The following is a 13,017-nucleotide window of genomic DNA, read 5'->3' as shown; positions in this document are numbered from 1 at the left end:
TTCTTTGGTAATAAAGTTATAAAGGAAGGTGGAGAGCGTTAGCAAGATCCCAGGGAGGCAGGCAGGAGTAGCAGCCTGGGCGGGTGGTGTGGTGGGGGGGATGCATGGGCTGGCCTTGGGGGTCATTGAGCTCCCCTGGGCTCATTCAGAGGATGGAAGATACATTCCAAGAAAATCAGCTCGACCCAGATAGGACCAGTTGCTTTTTTGAGAGGCTTCTTTCCAGGGGTTGTGGGGAGAAGGCAGTCTTACAGATTTTTACCTTTCTGCCTTTGTCCCCACCATTTCAGGTGTCCCTGTGTTTTTCCTCCCTCTTTCATCACTCTACATGGAAGCCTTTCCTAAGGACTTTCAGCCTTGTCTGGGAGATTCCTGGTTGTGCTTTCTCATCTTCTCCATTTGCTCTACTCTTTGTGCCTCCCCACCTAGTCTTTCTACCCTCACACCTCCCAGGGTCTGAAAACAGAAAGCTACGATGCTGTCTTGAGAGATGCTGTTCTCTGTGTGGGATGACAAGTTCAAAAGACTCTTTTCTGCTCCCCACCCTCACTGTCATTATTTATCAGTTACATGGCCCATAGTTTTATAACAGCACAGTCTTAAAATGTTCCTTCTAAGTTTAATTTCTCTCCTTGTGACCTTTTAAGGACGTGAATTGGCGTTAAGCAGAGGATTCCTTTTAGTACGGTCATGGGAGCCTCTCTGTAAGTCTGCTACACCCATCCCACACACAGGTCTGGAGACTTGTCTGTTTCCCTTTCCGCTAAAACCTTAAAATATGTTTTAAAGAAGTGATTGCACTGTAACTTACTCATATAATCCTATCCACCCCCTTGCATACACTTTCTTACAAGAATTTGCTGGCTATTTCCAAAAAGAGTTCTGTATCTCTCTTTTTAAGGCATAAGTCCTGTCTTAACTTTGGAGAACTGATTTGGCTTGAGTTTTTCCCAGACAGGGAACTTTTGACCCAAGGGCAGTTTTTCAGGTTATTGAAAGAGAACGCTGAAATCCCAGAGGATATCCTCATTGAAACTGGGTAAAGTTTCCAGTTCAGTATAGATTCCTACCTACTAGTCAGGTAAACTCAGATTGTGACTCTCAGTATCATCATCTGCCTACATAAAAGGATTAGAGTAGATGATCTGTAAGGGGTGCTTTGATCTCATTGGTTAATAGCATTAGCTAGTATGTCTGTAGGAGAGGAATCACTGAGTGATAGGGTAACTAACCTTTTCAGGAACTACCAGACTATATTCCAAAGTGGCTGCACAGTTTTACATTCCAATCAACAGTGTATGAGGTTTCCAAGTTTCTCTACATTCTTTTGCCAGCACTTGTTATTATCTGTCTTTTTGATTATCACCATCCTAGTGGACATGAAGTAACATCAAATTGTAGTTTTTATTTGCATTTCCCTGATGGCTGATGTCAAGCATCTTTTCATGTGCTTACCAGTTATTTGTACATTATCTTTGAAGAAATGTCAATTCAGATCTCTTACCCATTTGTAAGTGGGTTGTCTTTTTATTATCATATTATATAGATTATATTTTTATTATTGTTTTAAGAGTTCTTTATATATCCTAGAAACAAACCTCTTGTCAGATATATGATTTGCAAATATTTTCTCCTATTTTGTGGTCTTTCACATTCTTGATGGTGTCCTTTGAAGGCCAAATGTTTTTAATTTTGATGAAGTCCAAACTATACTGCTTTTTTCCTTTGTTGCTTGTGCCTTTGGTTATATTTAAGAAAACGTTGCCTGGCTCAAGTCACAGAGATTTAATCCTGAGTTTTCTTCCAAGAGTTTTATAATTTTGAGTCTTACATTTTGAGTTAATTTTGTGCATGGTGTGAGGAAAGGGTCCAACTTTATTCTTTCGTATGTTGATATTTAATTGTTCCAGCACCATTTATTGAATTAAGTGTTTTTTATATCTAATTCATCTAATCTTTACAACAACCTTTTGAGGTAGGTCCTATTAATTTCCCCAGAGAGGAAATAAGTATCATGTCCATGTTCATTCAGGTATTGCATGGAGAGGCTGAGAGTTGGACCTAGGCCATGCTTTACCCATGAACTAACGCTTTCACCTCTCTTCTTCGTAGCTATCGACCTCTTGGCTAGGAAGAACTACTTCAAAAACAGTCAGTCAGTCAGTCATAAAAAGAGAACATTTTATTTCTTATATGTTGTGGTTATGAAGAAATGCTTCTTCTTTCTTAATTTGTCTGTGGTTGGTGAATTCAGTTAGTTATAGCATTGACTCATAAATTCAGGGTCGCAGTTTTCAATTTGGTTACAAGGGCTTTATCATCTCCCTGAAACCCTAGTCAATAATACATAGTATTAGTCACCAGAAAGATCAAGTTAGGGGGAGGATGATCATTACCAGTTCTAGAACATCACCAGACCACCCAGGTTCTAACAATGGTGGGCCAGGAGCCCTATGTCCTTCCCACACTCTAAAACTGAATTTTTGACTTTTCTAAAGATTGTTTCCATTAAGAGCACTGGACTAGTGACACCAACCTCCATTCTTGTTCAAGGACTGCTGCTTGGTAGATCTGTAGATTTGCCTTCACTTTATCATAATATTTTCTGACTTAGCCCATTCATGGGATTAAGGAGTAATAAACTATAAACTATTACACTTGAGTGTAATACTATTATGGGAGTAATAAGACAAGTGTTTTTTTTTTAAATCTGAGTTTATAAAATTTTTCATAGTCTTTCTCAAGCTTACTTTGTGATTCGTCTGCCTGAATGGCTTGAGTACCAAATACAAGGAGGAACAGAATTCTCTTTAGTCAAGCTTTCACTTATTCCCATCTTCTATGAAGTGATTTCCTTTGGTGTCTGGAAAATTGTTTTGGCCATTTGATTTATACTCATTTACATGACTGCCACTGTGTTCAGACAAACCAGCCATGTTCCAGTGTAACAGAGCAGATGTGGAGAATACCACAGTGGCTTGTGGTAAGGAATGAATAAAGCAAGGTGTGATTGATGTCTTTCCCCACCCACAGGCTGTCAATGCCCTGAAAGCAGGGACTCTGTCTATTTTACTCATTCTTATTTCCCAGTGCCTTAAGACTCATTAAGTGTTTTGAGTGTGACACAGGAACCTTAAGGGACATTTTGAAGAGGTCAAGTACATAGTCATACTGTATTTCAAATAGGACAATATTTAGTGAACATTCTCTTGTTTTGAAACTGGTAGTCTTCTGTTTTAATAGCTTAAGAATTAGGTAGCAAGGAGAGAGAAAAGGAAAAGCCCAGTATATAAATTATTGTGGGCAGTTAGGGTGAAATTTGATGTGCTAGTTTCATTTTTCATAAAAGGGGAAAATCAAGAGGAAGAAAGCAAAGCTATAAAATGTAGTAGAAAGGTGAAGAATTTGAAGGGTTGGGAAGTTTAGTAATAATACTACCGCATTTTCAGATAGTTTTTAATATTTGTATTGCATTTACTTGTGATGTGGCACTTATAACAACCTAGAAAGGCAGGCCAGGCAGGTGGAGTCAACCTCATTTTACAAATAAGGAAGTTGATTCAGAGCACAGGTAGCAAACACAAGGCCCGCGGGCTGAATCCAGTCTTCCACCTTGTTTTATCCGGCCGGCACCTTGTTTCTACCCGGCAGTAGCACCGAGCTCTCAGTTAACTGTTGAGGAGTAGTTACATTTATACAGTCCTAAAATTACATTGGGCCCTTTGAAGGCAACTGCGAGGCTGATGTGGCCCCTGGTGAAAATGAGTTTGACATCCCTGATTCAGAGTTAGGAATTTACCATGTCTTAAGCAGCTTATAGGTAGTGAGGTTGGAACTTGATTTATATCTTCAGACTTTAATATTTTTCTTATGCCCTTCACCCCCACCTAGTTTTCCCAAACAATAATCCCAAGGGGAAAAAATAAATTTAAATCTAATTAGATAATCTTTTATCTGTTCTCATTAACCTAGCATGGAGCTGAGAGGTAAATTTAATACCTTTGTTAAGAACCAGTAATTTGCTGTCCCAAATAGAAATTTGCTTTCACTGCGTTTTATTTCATGAAACTTGTGAGGTAACTGTGAAAGCATGTCATTGGCATAATGAGTCACTTTAACTGTCTAGCTATGCTTGAGGCAAGAGCACGCGGAAGACTGGGGGATTTTCAATACAGTGAGTACTGGGTTGACCAGCTTCTAGCTACTGAACTAAAATAATGAAGTAGGTTTCTGATGATCATGTCCTGTGGGAGAAGAGAAGATTATTTCTTCTGTATGGAATTCATCATTTTCACTTGTTCTTCTCTTACCAGGTTTTGAAGGCAGCACCTGTGAGCGGAATATTGATGACTGCCCTAACCACAGGTGTCAGAATGGAGGGGTTTGTGTGGACGGGGTCAATACCTACAACTGTCGCTGCCCCCCTCAGTGGACAGGTATGTACAGTGTGGCTAAAACCAGGATGAGGGGCATAGATTGGTAACCAGAGGCAGGCTGTAATTGAAGTAGGCACCTTTTGCAAGTGTCTGTGTGTTAGATCATTGTGCTAACCCTCTAGGTTCTCCTGTGTTCATATAAAGAAAAATGTTCACAGGTATTTATTGGACAGCTGCTCTCAACTCAGCCCTGTGCTAGGTGTTGTGGCAGATGTGAGAAAAGAGCATTATTGACAGACTCTGAGGTTGTCTGGGAAGCACTGCACATTGCCTGGAATGTAGTAGATGCATAATAAATATTTGAAAGGAAAAGAACATGCTTAAATGCAAAAATATACCACACACACATACAAATGGTAGCTATGTAAGGTAATAATGGATGTGCTAACTAATTTTATTGTAATTATTTGCAATATATATGTATATTAAATAATCACATCGTGTACCTTAAACTTACACAATTTTATATGTCAATCATATCTCATTAAAGCTGAAAAAAGGAAACTACAACTTGTCAAGTTTTGGTGTAGTGTCAAAGAATAATCATAATTATAAGAAAAGGCTAATAGAATACTCCTCTTCCAGCTTAAAAAAAGTAAAAGTAAGTTATAGAGACTTTAAGAGTTCAGAGCTGTTGCTTTTTCACAGACAGAACTCTGTCTCATCTTATTGTTATGTCCTATAATTATGCAAAGGGCTGAGCAGGTACTCTTGATGACATTTTTATGACACTCATTTATGTTTTTATTTTTCTCTTTTTTGTATCCTTTTGTGCATAGGACAAAAACAGATATTTTTGCCTCTGAAAGTAGAAGAGTTGTTTGCTTAATTTTACAACCTCTTGGAAGTTTCTGATATTGTCTTAGGCAGATTTTCTACTTCTGTTTGAAAGTTAAGTTGATCTTATGCAGATGTTTGGATCCAGTTTCTGTTTATTTATTTAACTGAAAGTGGAGACAGTTAAGAACTAATTAAGTGATTAAGAACTGAGCCTTTTTGAGAGAAATTGATTAATTTAATATGGAAACCCAATAAGTTATGTTATAAGGAAGAAGTCGATGGCGCCTAGCAAAGAAGTCTTGATGTTGGATTGCCGCCAACACTACCTGGTGTTTAGTGCTACAAATTGCTCTTCCTCCTCTGTAGCAGCTAATTATTTAGAGTACTTTTTAGAGCTGTAGACTATGAATCAAAAAGATTAAAAGAGTTTAAAACTTCAATAACACGATTTCCTGAAAGGGCACATATTTCTGGTTTTAATCCCTAAACTGTCCTTTTTTAATACTTTCCCACTGGGTTCCCCTAGAACTGGACTTCCCCTAGAATTTCTTCTTGGTGTCTCGATCCTGGGACTTCACTCCCAACCCTCTGCTCTTTCTGCCATGCTCTCTGTACCTTTTGCCATTTCTGGGGTAGAATTTTCAAAGGTCATTTTTTTTTCAACTTAAAAATTACTGTGAAGTTAATTATATGACAATAACTGGAAAGATTTGAATTTTTCTTTTTAATGTTTCTCACAGTGGCATTGGGTAGGATGGGATATTTGTTAGGAACTTGAGCCCATTCTCATCTCTCTTGCTGTGTGGCAGAGTGGCTCTGTGTGGTACTAAGCTTCCAATGCCAATCAAGATTAAGTGATACTGTGATTTCATTGCTGGTTTTTCTTTGATACCACACTCAGTTTCCTGCTTTGATATTAATTAGGAAGGCCCAATCTTGGGGGAAACTTTCCCAGTGAAATGATATTTTACTAAAATTTCTTGCTACAGGATGTCTAATAAATACCTCTTTTCTGTGACGGTCCTTGTAAGATGTTTTCCCCCATATGTTCTTGTATTTCTAGAATTGGCAAAAATGATGGGTAAGTTCAGTGTGGCAATGTTTATTTCTTTTGATCTGCTGTCATTTAAAGTGGCCCTCAGCCTTTGGTTTCTCACCACACAAAGTAGTACTTTCCTCTACTTCTCTCCTGCCAGTTCTTTGATTTCCAGTGACAACCTTGTTTTTTGCTATCCTCATCACCAGTAGGATAAAGTCTAAGGCTCTTCCACTTTGTATGGGTGCAGGAGTCCTTCCTGGCCTCAGCCCTGTCTGCTTCTCCAAGCTTTTCATACATCCAACAGTACTTCATATTCCAGCAATAAAAACGGTTTCCAGTTTCCTGTATCTGCCACATCCTGTGTCTCCACTTATACCATTCCTTTTTTTCTAGATTTCCCTTCTCCACTCTTCTCCCTCTTGTCCTCACCATTTTTGCCTGCCTGACTCAGATTAAGTGGTTGCCCCCTTCAGGAAGCCTTCCATGACATTTTTCACATCTCTCCAGGCTGAGCTAAGTGTTCTTTTCTGGGCTTCACCACTGTCCATAGAGTCCTCTGTGATAACACTCACCACATTAATATTGGCATTGCTATGTGCTAATATTGAGGTGTGGGAAGTACCAAGTTAGAGGGGGGGGGGGGGGGTTTGTTCTCAGTAGCATGTAGCTGAACTTTTACCATTTTACCAGCCCCCACCTCATTATGAGAAGAATAGAAAGATAATTTTGGGGTGTAGGGTTCCTATTTCTGTTGGCATTAGAGCTGTAAATTCAGGTTAGTATTTTCTACCTTATACAAGTTAAAGAAAGGACTGGGGCTGGGAAGTAACTAATGTTCATTAGCATCCAAATACAGTGCTAATTACCATGTTTATTTTATGTAATCTCTGCAATAACTGTATTAGGGATAGAGTTTATTAAATACCCTTTTTGCAGATGATAATGAATATCAGAAGGGCTAAACAGTTTATTCAAGACATGTAGTGGTTGGGATAGGGTTTGAACCTGGCCTAATTTTACTCCAAGTTTATACTCAATCTGTGGTCTTTTTCCTATACAAATGTACTCTGTGAGTTCTTTTTTTTAAATTTGTATTTTTAAGAACTTTGATTCTTTTTAAGTGATTGAAAGTTCAATTTTTAGTTATATTATTTTAGGGTATGATGATCTACTCTGTTTTTTTTTTCCGTTTTAAAAATTTACCTGGTTACTTTGAGATTAGAAATTAAATTAAGTGAATGATTTATATTCAGTGTAATGTTTTTTTCATTATACCAAAAAGCTTTATTACATCTTTGTTCAAAATTCCCTTTACAATTTCTGGCTATAAAGTTGAAACATGAACTGTTTGCTCTGGCTTTTGACAAAATAGAAAAAGAGGGGTTGGGTAGGATACTAGGAAAGGGAATGAAGTTGCCAGCTATCTGAAAAAGAATGGATGGGATTCTATAGCTACAAAAATTAAGTATCAATTGGAAATAAATGAAGATTTAGGAATTTGCTGTGTTTTTAGTGAGAAGAGCCTGACTATGTTGTATGTACACATGCATAGAAGGCTTGGTCTCTCGTAGCAAATTTTAGACTTCAGGATGACCAGAATTTTTCCAAGTCTATTTATGGTTTGCTTTATGCATTCTATTTGGATGCTAATGAACAATAAATGAGTTGGCTTCCTTTTTTTTTTTTTTTTGGAAGGCTTTATTTGCCATCCATGGAACTATAATATCTTTTAGTTACTTTATTGGGGTATTGGGTGAATAAATGGTGCAATAAAAAGGTTTTTGAGTTTTTCATTTACTTAGAAACAATTATCTTGTAAAACATCTTAGATTATGTTGTTTGGTATGGTAGCCACTAGCCACATCTTGATATTCAGCACCTGAAATGTGACTGGTCTGAATTGAGATATGCCACAATTATAAAATACCTGATTTTGAAGACGTGGTATTAAAAAAAAAGTAAAATGTCTCATTAATAATGTTTTAAAATATTGATTAGATGCTAAAATGATGTTTTAGATATACTGAGTTAAATAAAATAAAATACTAAAGTTAATTTTACTAGCTGCTTTTTTCCTTTTTAAAGTGCTACCAGATAATTTAAAATTACACTTGTGTCTCTTAGATATTTCTGTTGGATGCACTACTTTAGAAGCAGAGATGTTCTGTAGGTATTACCATTGCTGCTACCATGTAGGTGTCTCCTGTCTGACCCTGAGTGGTAGAGGGTATATGTGTAGCTCTCTGTAGAGGGGCCTGGAGTTGATCCTAGTAGAGGATAGCATGGTGGCCATGTTCTGGTGTGGTTTCCATGTAGTGGTGGACAGAACTGTTTCTAGCCCAACACAGAACCATTTTACCTGACATTGGTATGTAGGTTAGTAATAGTACATGCAAGCTAAAGCCCAGGTAGAAGAATAGAATGGTATTGGGTTTGCACAATGATTTACTTTTCTTACTGGAATCTTGTTATAGAGATGGTTCCTCTACAGAATGGAAGTACTCCTAAGGATCTGATGAAGCCCAAGCACAAATGTTTTTATGATTACTGTGCTTGGCCCCAAGCCATCTTGCCGTCTTGTAAAAGAAGTTCTGCTTTGGCAGATATCCATTTAAGAAAAAATGTTATGAAAGGCCCCCAAATTAACTAAGGCAGTATAGATTAATGTTTTGTCTACGTAGATTGTTATTTGAATTTTCTTTTTAAAGGTTCATTTCCTTCAGAATTAAAGTTGCCTCTAAACTCAACTCACAAATTCCTCTCTGGCAGCTTTTGGTTTTGGGTTCACTCCTAGGGCAGACATGATTTATTTTCCTGTGCTTGTTATTAACCCAGAATTGTAATTTCAGCTTGGGCTTGGAATAGTGCTTTGGGACACTAAGCAGAAGTGAACAATGGAAATTAGGTGGATATAAGTCAAAGAAAACTGACCACATTTTTTCTCAGCTCTCTCTCCTTCGTAACACAATGAGCCTAAAGAGTGGGTTAAAGTCCCCTTTGCTGTTGGTTGCTCCAATTTCAGTAAAAGTTTTGGACATGAATCAGCAAGGCATAGATTGTCAGAGGTGCTCCATGAGCTCCTTGTCTGGAAATGGAGTCTTTTTATGGTGTTATTTGATTTTGAACTAAATGCTCCTATTCCAATTTAGCCTCTAGTTGGCGACAAACTATTCTCTAGGATGAGGCTTTTCTCGCAACCACTTCTCTGCTCTTGTTGGTTGAGAATAGAAATTATTTCATTATAACTGGGACTGTAGAAGTTTTCTTATTTGCATTTTTCATGGGGAGTGGGGAAATGCATCTCCCATTTCAGTTTTTTTTGCTGTCAGCTGGGTTGTAAAGCCTTGATAATAATAAGCCTGTTTTCTGGAATTCTGCTTCCAGCCTCAAGTTCAGTTTGCTATCAGGTGGGCAGACTGCCAGAGTGCTAACCTGAAGCATCCTCACCCCAGAGGTCTCAGAGCTGATTAGTGGTTGTACTGGTGGGAACATGGGTGAGTGGTTAGTACAGCTCCCCACTAAGTGCAGGAGGTGAGACTGAGGGATCTCTTCTGTCCTCATCCATGCATGACTCAGTGTCTGGCTTTGGCTATATTCCAGGCAAGTTCTAGTTTCACTTCATGGATTTCAAAGCCCCCACAGAATGATTGTAAGGTAGCTTCAATAACAGATATTTATTGAATAACTGTTATATTCAGTATACTATGCTGACTGCCATAAAAGACATGAAGAAATTTGACCCTTCTGTCTTTAAAGGAGGGTCAAATTTACCAGAAAGAAATAAGTCTACATAACCACAATAGGAGGTAGACAGTTTGAATGGGTGTGAGCTTGAAAGAAGGATAGATAGGAATTGGGAACGATTTAAGTACTTGATTGGATAAGGAAGGAGATCGAGAAGAGTTAACTTCTGTTTTGAATCTGAGTAATGGGAGAACATGGGGACTTTTGACACAAATGGGCTAGAGCTGATGTTAAGTTTTCCAAGTGAAAAACATTTAGCAGTAAGGTCCAGGAGGTCAGAACAGAGGTAGGGGCTAGAGACTCAGAGCTTGAGTTTTGTTTTTGGTTGCCCTGGGAATGTATCAAGTGTGTAAGGGAAAGTATGTGGAGTGAGAAGAATGGAGGGTAGAACCTGAACTGTGAGGAATTTCTGCACTAAAGAAAATGAATGAGGAAAGGGATCCAGAGGAGGAGGATAAGAAAAGGGGATGTATGAGAGTTGGGAAGCAGCTTACCATAAGAGCATCACTGAGTCAGGGGTGTGTTTCAAGATCGTGCCCTTAATTCAACTCTACACACCTCTGTTGGTAGTTCCTGTAATATTTTACTGCTCTTACTGGTTTATATGCTTGCTTTGCCTAGTGGACTCTTAGCCTCTGGAGGATTGGGAAACTGGTCTTACTTATTTTGGCATTCCCAGGTCAAGTTTTAACAAATGATGATTATTGAATCAATGACAACCAGGAGAGTCAAATAAGAATAATTTCACAGAGTTTATCAGAATTTTTTTAAGTCCTCAAAAATCTTCTAAAATGTAGTTTCGATATAAAGGAGAGAAAGAGACCGGATTGCAAGGGTTAAAAAGAAAAGTGAGTGATGAGGAAGGAGGAAGTGGGGGAGTGGGCATAGTCCCTTACTCAACATTTTGTTCTGCTGGAAAAGGGAGAGAGGGAGGTGCAAGGCTGGAGTCATAGGACAGGAACTTCATTTATGTGACCCACCTAGATCCTTGGCTAGACTAAGGATTAAGACAGCTAGAAAGGGGGCTGGTTAATGAACTGGGTTATTTAGGAGGGGCTCACTTTTACAAGTTTTATTTGGGGATAAATTAGGTGAAATGGTTGTTGGGAATGGGAAGGGATGAAGATGGGAAGCACAGAGTGTACCAAGTTTGAGATCTCGACATTGGAACAGTGAATGTCGTATAGTGAGATCCAGAATGTGAGTATGTTTGTGATATGCAGCACGTGTGGAGGTCAGTTGAGTTGCGAAAAGTGAGAACTCTTGGCTTAGATGACCTTATTGGTTCTCAAACCAGATACTGATTTCAGAGGAGAAGGGGAGGAAGCAGTGAGAGGAATGTAAGCCGTGTATTTAAGTCATTTGAGGAAGTGGAAATGGGTCCTTGTGGACAACAGATAGAGGTGAGGTGATTTAACTTACAGTATTTAGTGTACTTTTTATTTTTAAAGGTATACATGTTTAGAAAAATTTGGATTTGAATCCATCTATATTTTTAATGTCAAAATTAAATGGTATACTAATTGCCTTTTCTGTAGGACGGGGAATATTGTCTCTTTGCTCTCCAGATTTTGTTTATATGATCTGATATTTAAAAATTCACATTATAGTATAGTTACTATTGAGTTTTAAAATCATATACATATTCTTTAAAAATTATTCTTGATATTTACACTGTTTTATAATCCAATATATAAGGTTTTAGGCTTAGTTCTTTGTGTAACTTGCTTTCTGTTAACTACTAGTACTTTTATATCACAACCTTTTCATTCCTGAGTTATTTATTGATTTATATTTTTCCATCAGATCAGTACATTTTTGAGTATTTTTTTCCAGAAGTTACATGTTGATATGTCTTCAGAACTCTTAGATTTTTGGAAAATACCTTTTGATTTAGTTGCCTTCATATACAAATGGCCTCTTGCCTAGATACTGAATTCTTGGGTCATAAATTAATCCTACCAGGTTCCTAGATGTGAGTATCATAGGGAAGTCCCAGACAAGTCAGTCTCTGCCTCTGTCTCTCCTCTTTTTCAACTCAAATCTTTAACCAATAATTGGTTATAGGTATTTTATCCTAGTATGTTTTGAACCCTTTGGATCTGCAGACATAGTTCTATTCTCACCTCAGAAAATATTGTCTTTTTCATTTGTTTTTGTGTTTTCAGGAACACCTATGACCTTTATATTAGGTTGTGATTCTCCTCTGTGGCTGGAATCTTCTCTCTTCTATTTTTTCTCTTGCTGGTTTTTTCTTTGCATTTTATGAGAACTTGTTACATTTTTCCTTCATAACACTTATCTATGCTTCTTTATTGTTTTGTCCTTTGTAGCTTTCATTGTGATTTTATTTGAACTGTATTTTATATTACTTATATTATTTATAACATTTACTCATTGTACCTAGGTTCTTTCTACCTTTCTCTCAGCCTGCTTCCTTTCATCAGAGTCTGGTGTCCTATATTATTTTCCGTTTCTTTTTAGAACCTATATGTACCTAAATTTCTTGAGAATATAGAATCAGTTCTTTCTAAAATGTGTTCAGTTTCTGTAAATGAATTTTTTCACAAGTATGTTCTTCATCTACATCTTAAATAGTATGTTCCCCATCGTTTAGAATGTTTTCATAGGTCCCTTGTTGTTTTTTCCATTTTTCCCATCTGCTCATAATAATTGCTCAGAAAAAGAGGATGTTGATTCTCTTTGGAACCCCTACTGCAGTTAGTTTTTTCTCCCAGTGGAGTGAGGGGTTCTTTATGTAAACTGGTATAACAGCTCAGCAGCCCTGGGACGGGGAAAGAACCAGAGCACAGGACTCCAGGCAGGGGAACTAAAGCTTAGAGCTGCTTTCTTCTGTGTGTCAGGGGTTCGCTTTCGGAATGTCCAGCATTGGTGCAGCATCCATTGCTCACCATACAGCTTCTGAGCCTGGATGCTCTTTGGTGTTACTGCATCTGGAATTTGCCCCAGATGCACCACCGACTTTCTTGTTGCTATAATGGCCATGGGAGCCCTGGA

At 38.0% G+C, this 13,017-nt stretch overlaps 1 protein-coding gene across 4 annotated transcripts in view; it reads left to right on the top strand.

Moving 5' to 3' along the window:
* The window catches only part of NOTCH2 (notch receptor 2), a 196,293-nt gene that overhangs the window by 122,148 nt on the left and 61,128 nt on the right, over positions 1-13,017 (top strand). For all 4 annotated transcript variants that reach the window (XM_036015694.1, XM_028502734.2, XM_028502735.2 and 1 more), the window contains exon 5: positions 4,314-4,436. In XM_036015694.1, coding sequence (XP_035871587.1) covers positions 4,314-4,436 — 123 coding nt within the window. The remainder of the gene's footprint in view (positions 1-4,313; positions 4,437-13,017) is intronic.

The sequence above is a fragment of the Phyllostomus discolor genome, chromosome 14, assembly GCF_004126475.2.
Source record: "Phyllostomus discolor isolate MPI-MPIP mPhyDis1 chromosome 14, mPhyDis1.pri.v3, whole genome shotgun sequence".
NCBI lineage: Eukaryota > Metazoa > Chordata > Mammalia > Chiroptera > Phyllostomidae > Phyllostomus > Phyllostomus discolor.
Note: the sequence above shows the minus strand (reverse complement) of the source record. Positions and strands in the feature narration are given on the sequence as shown.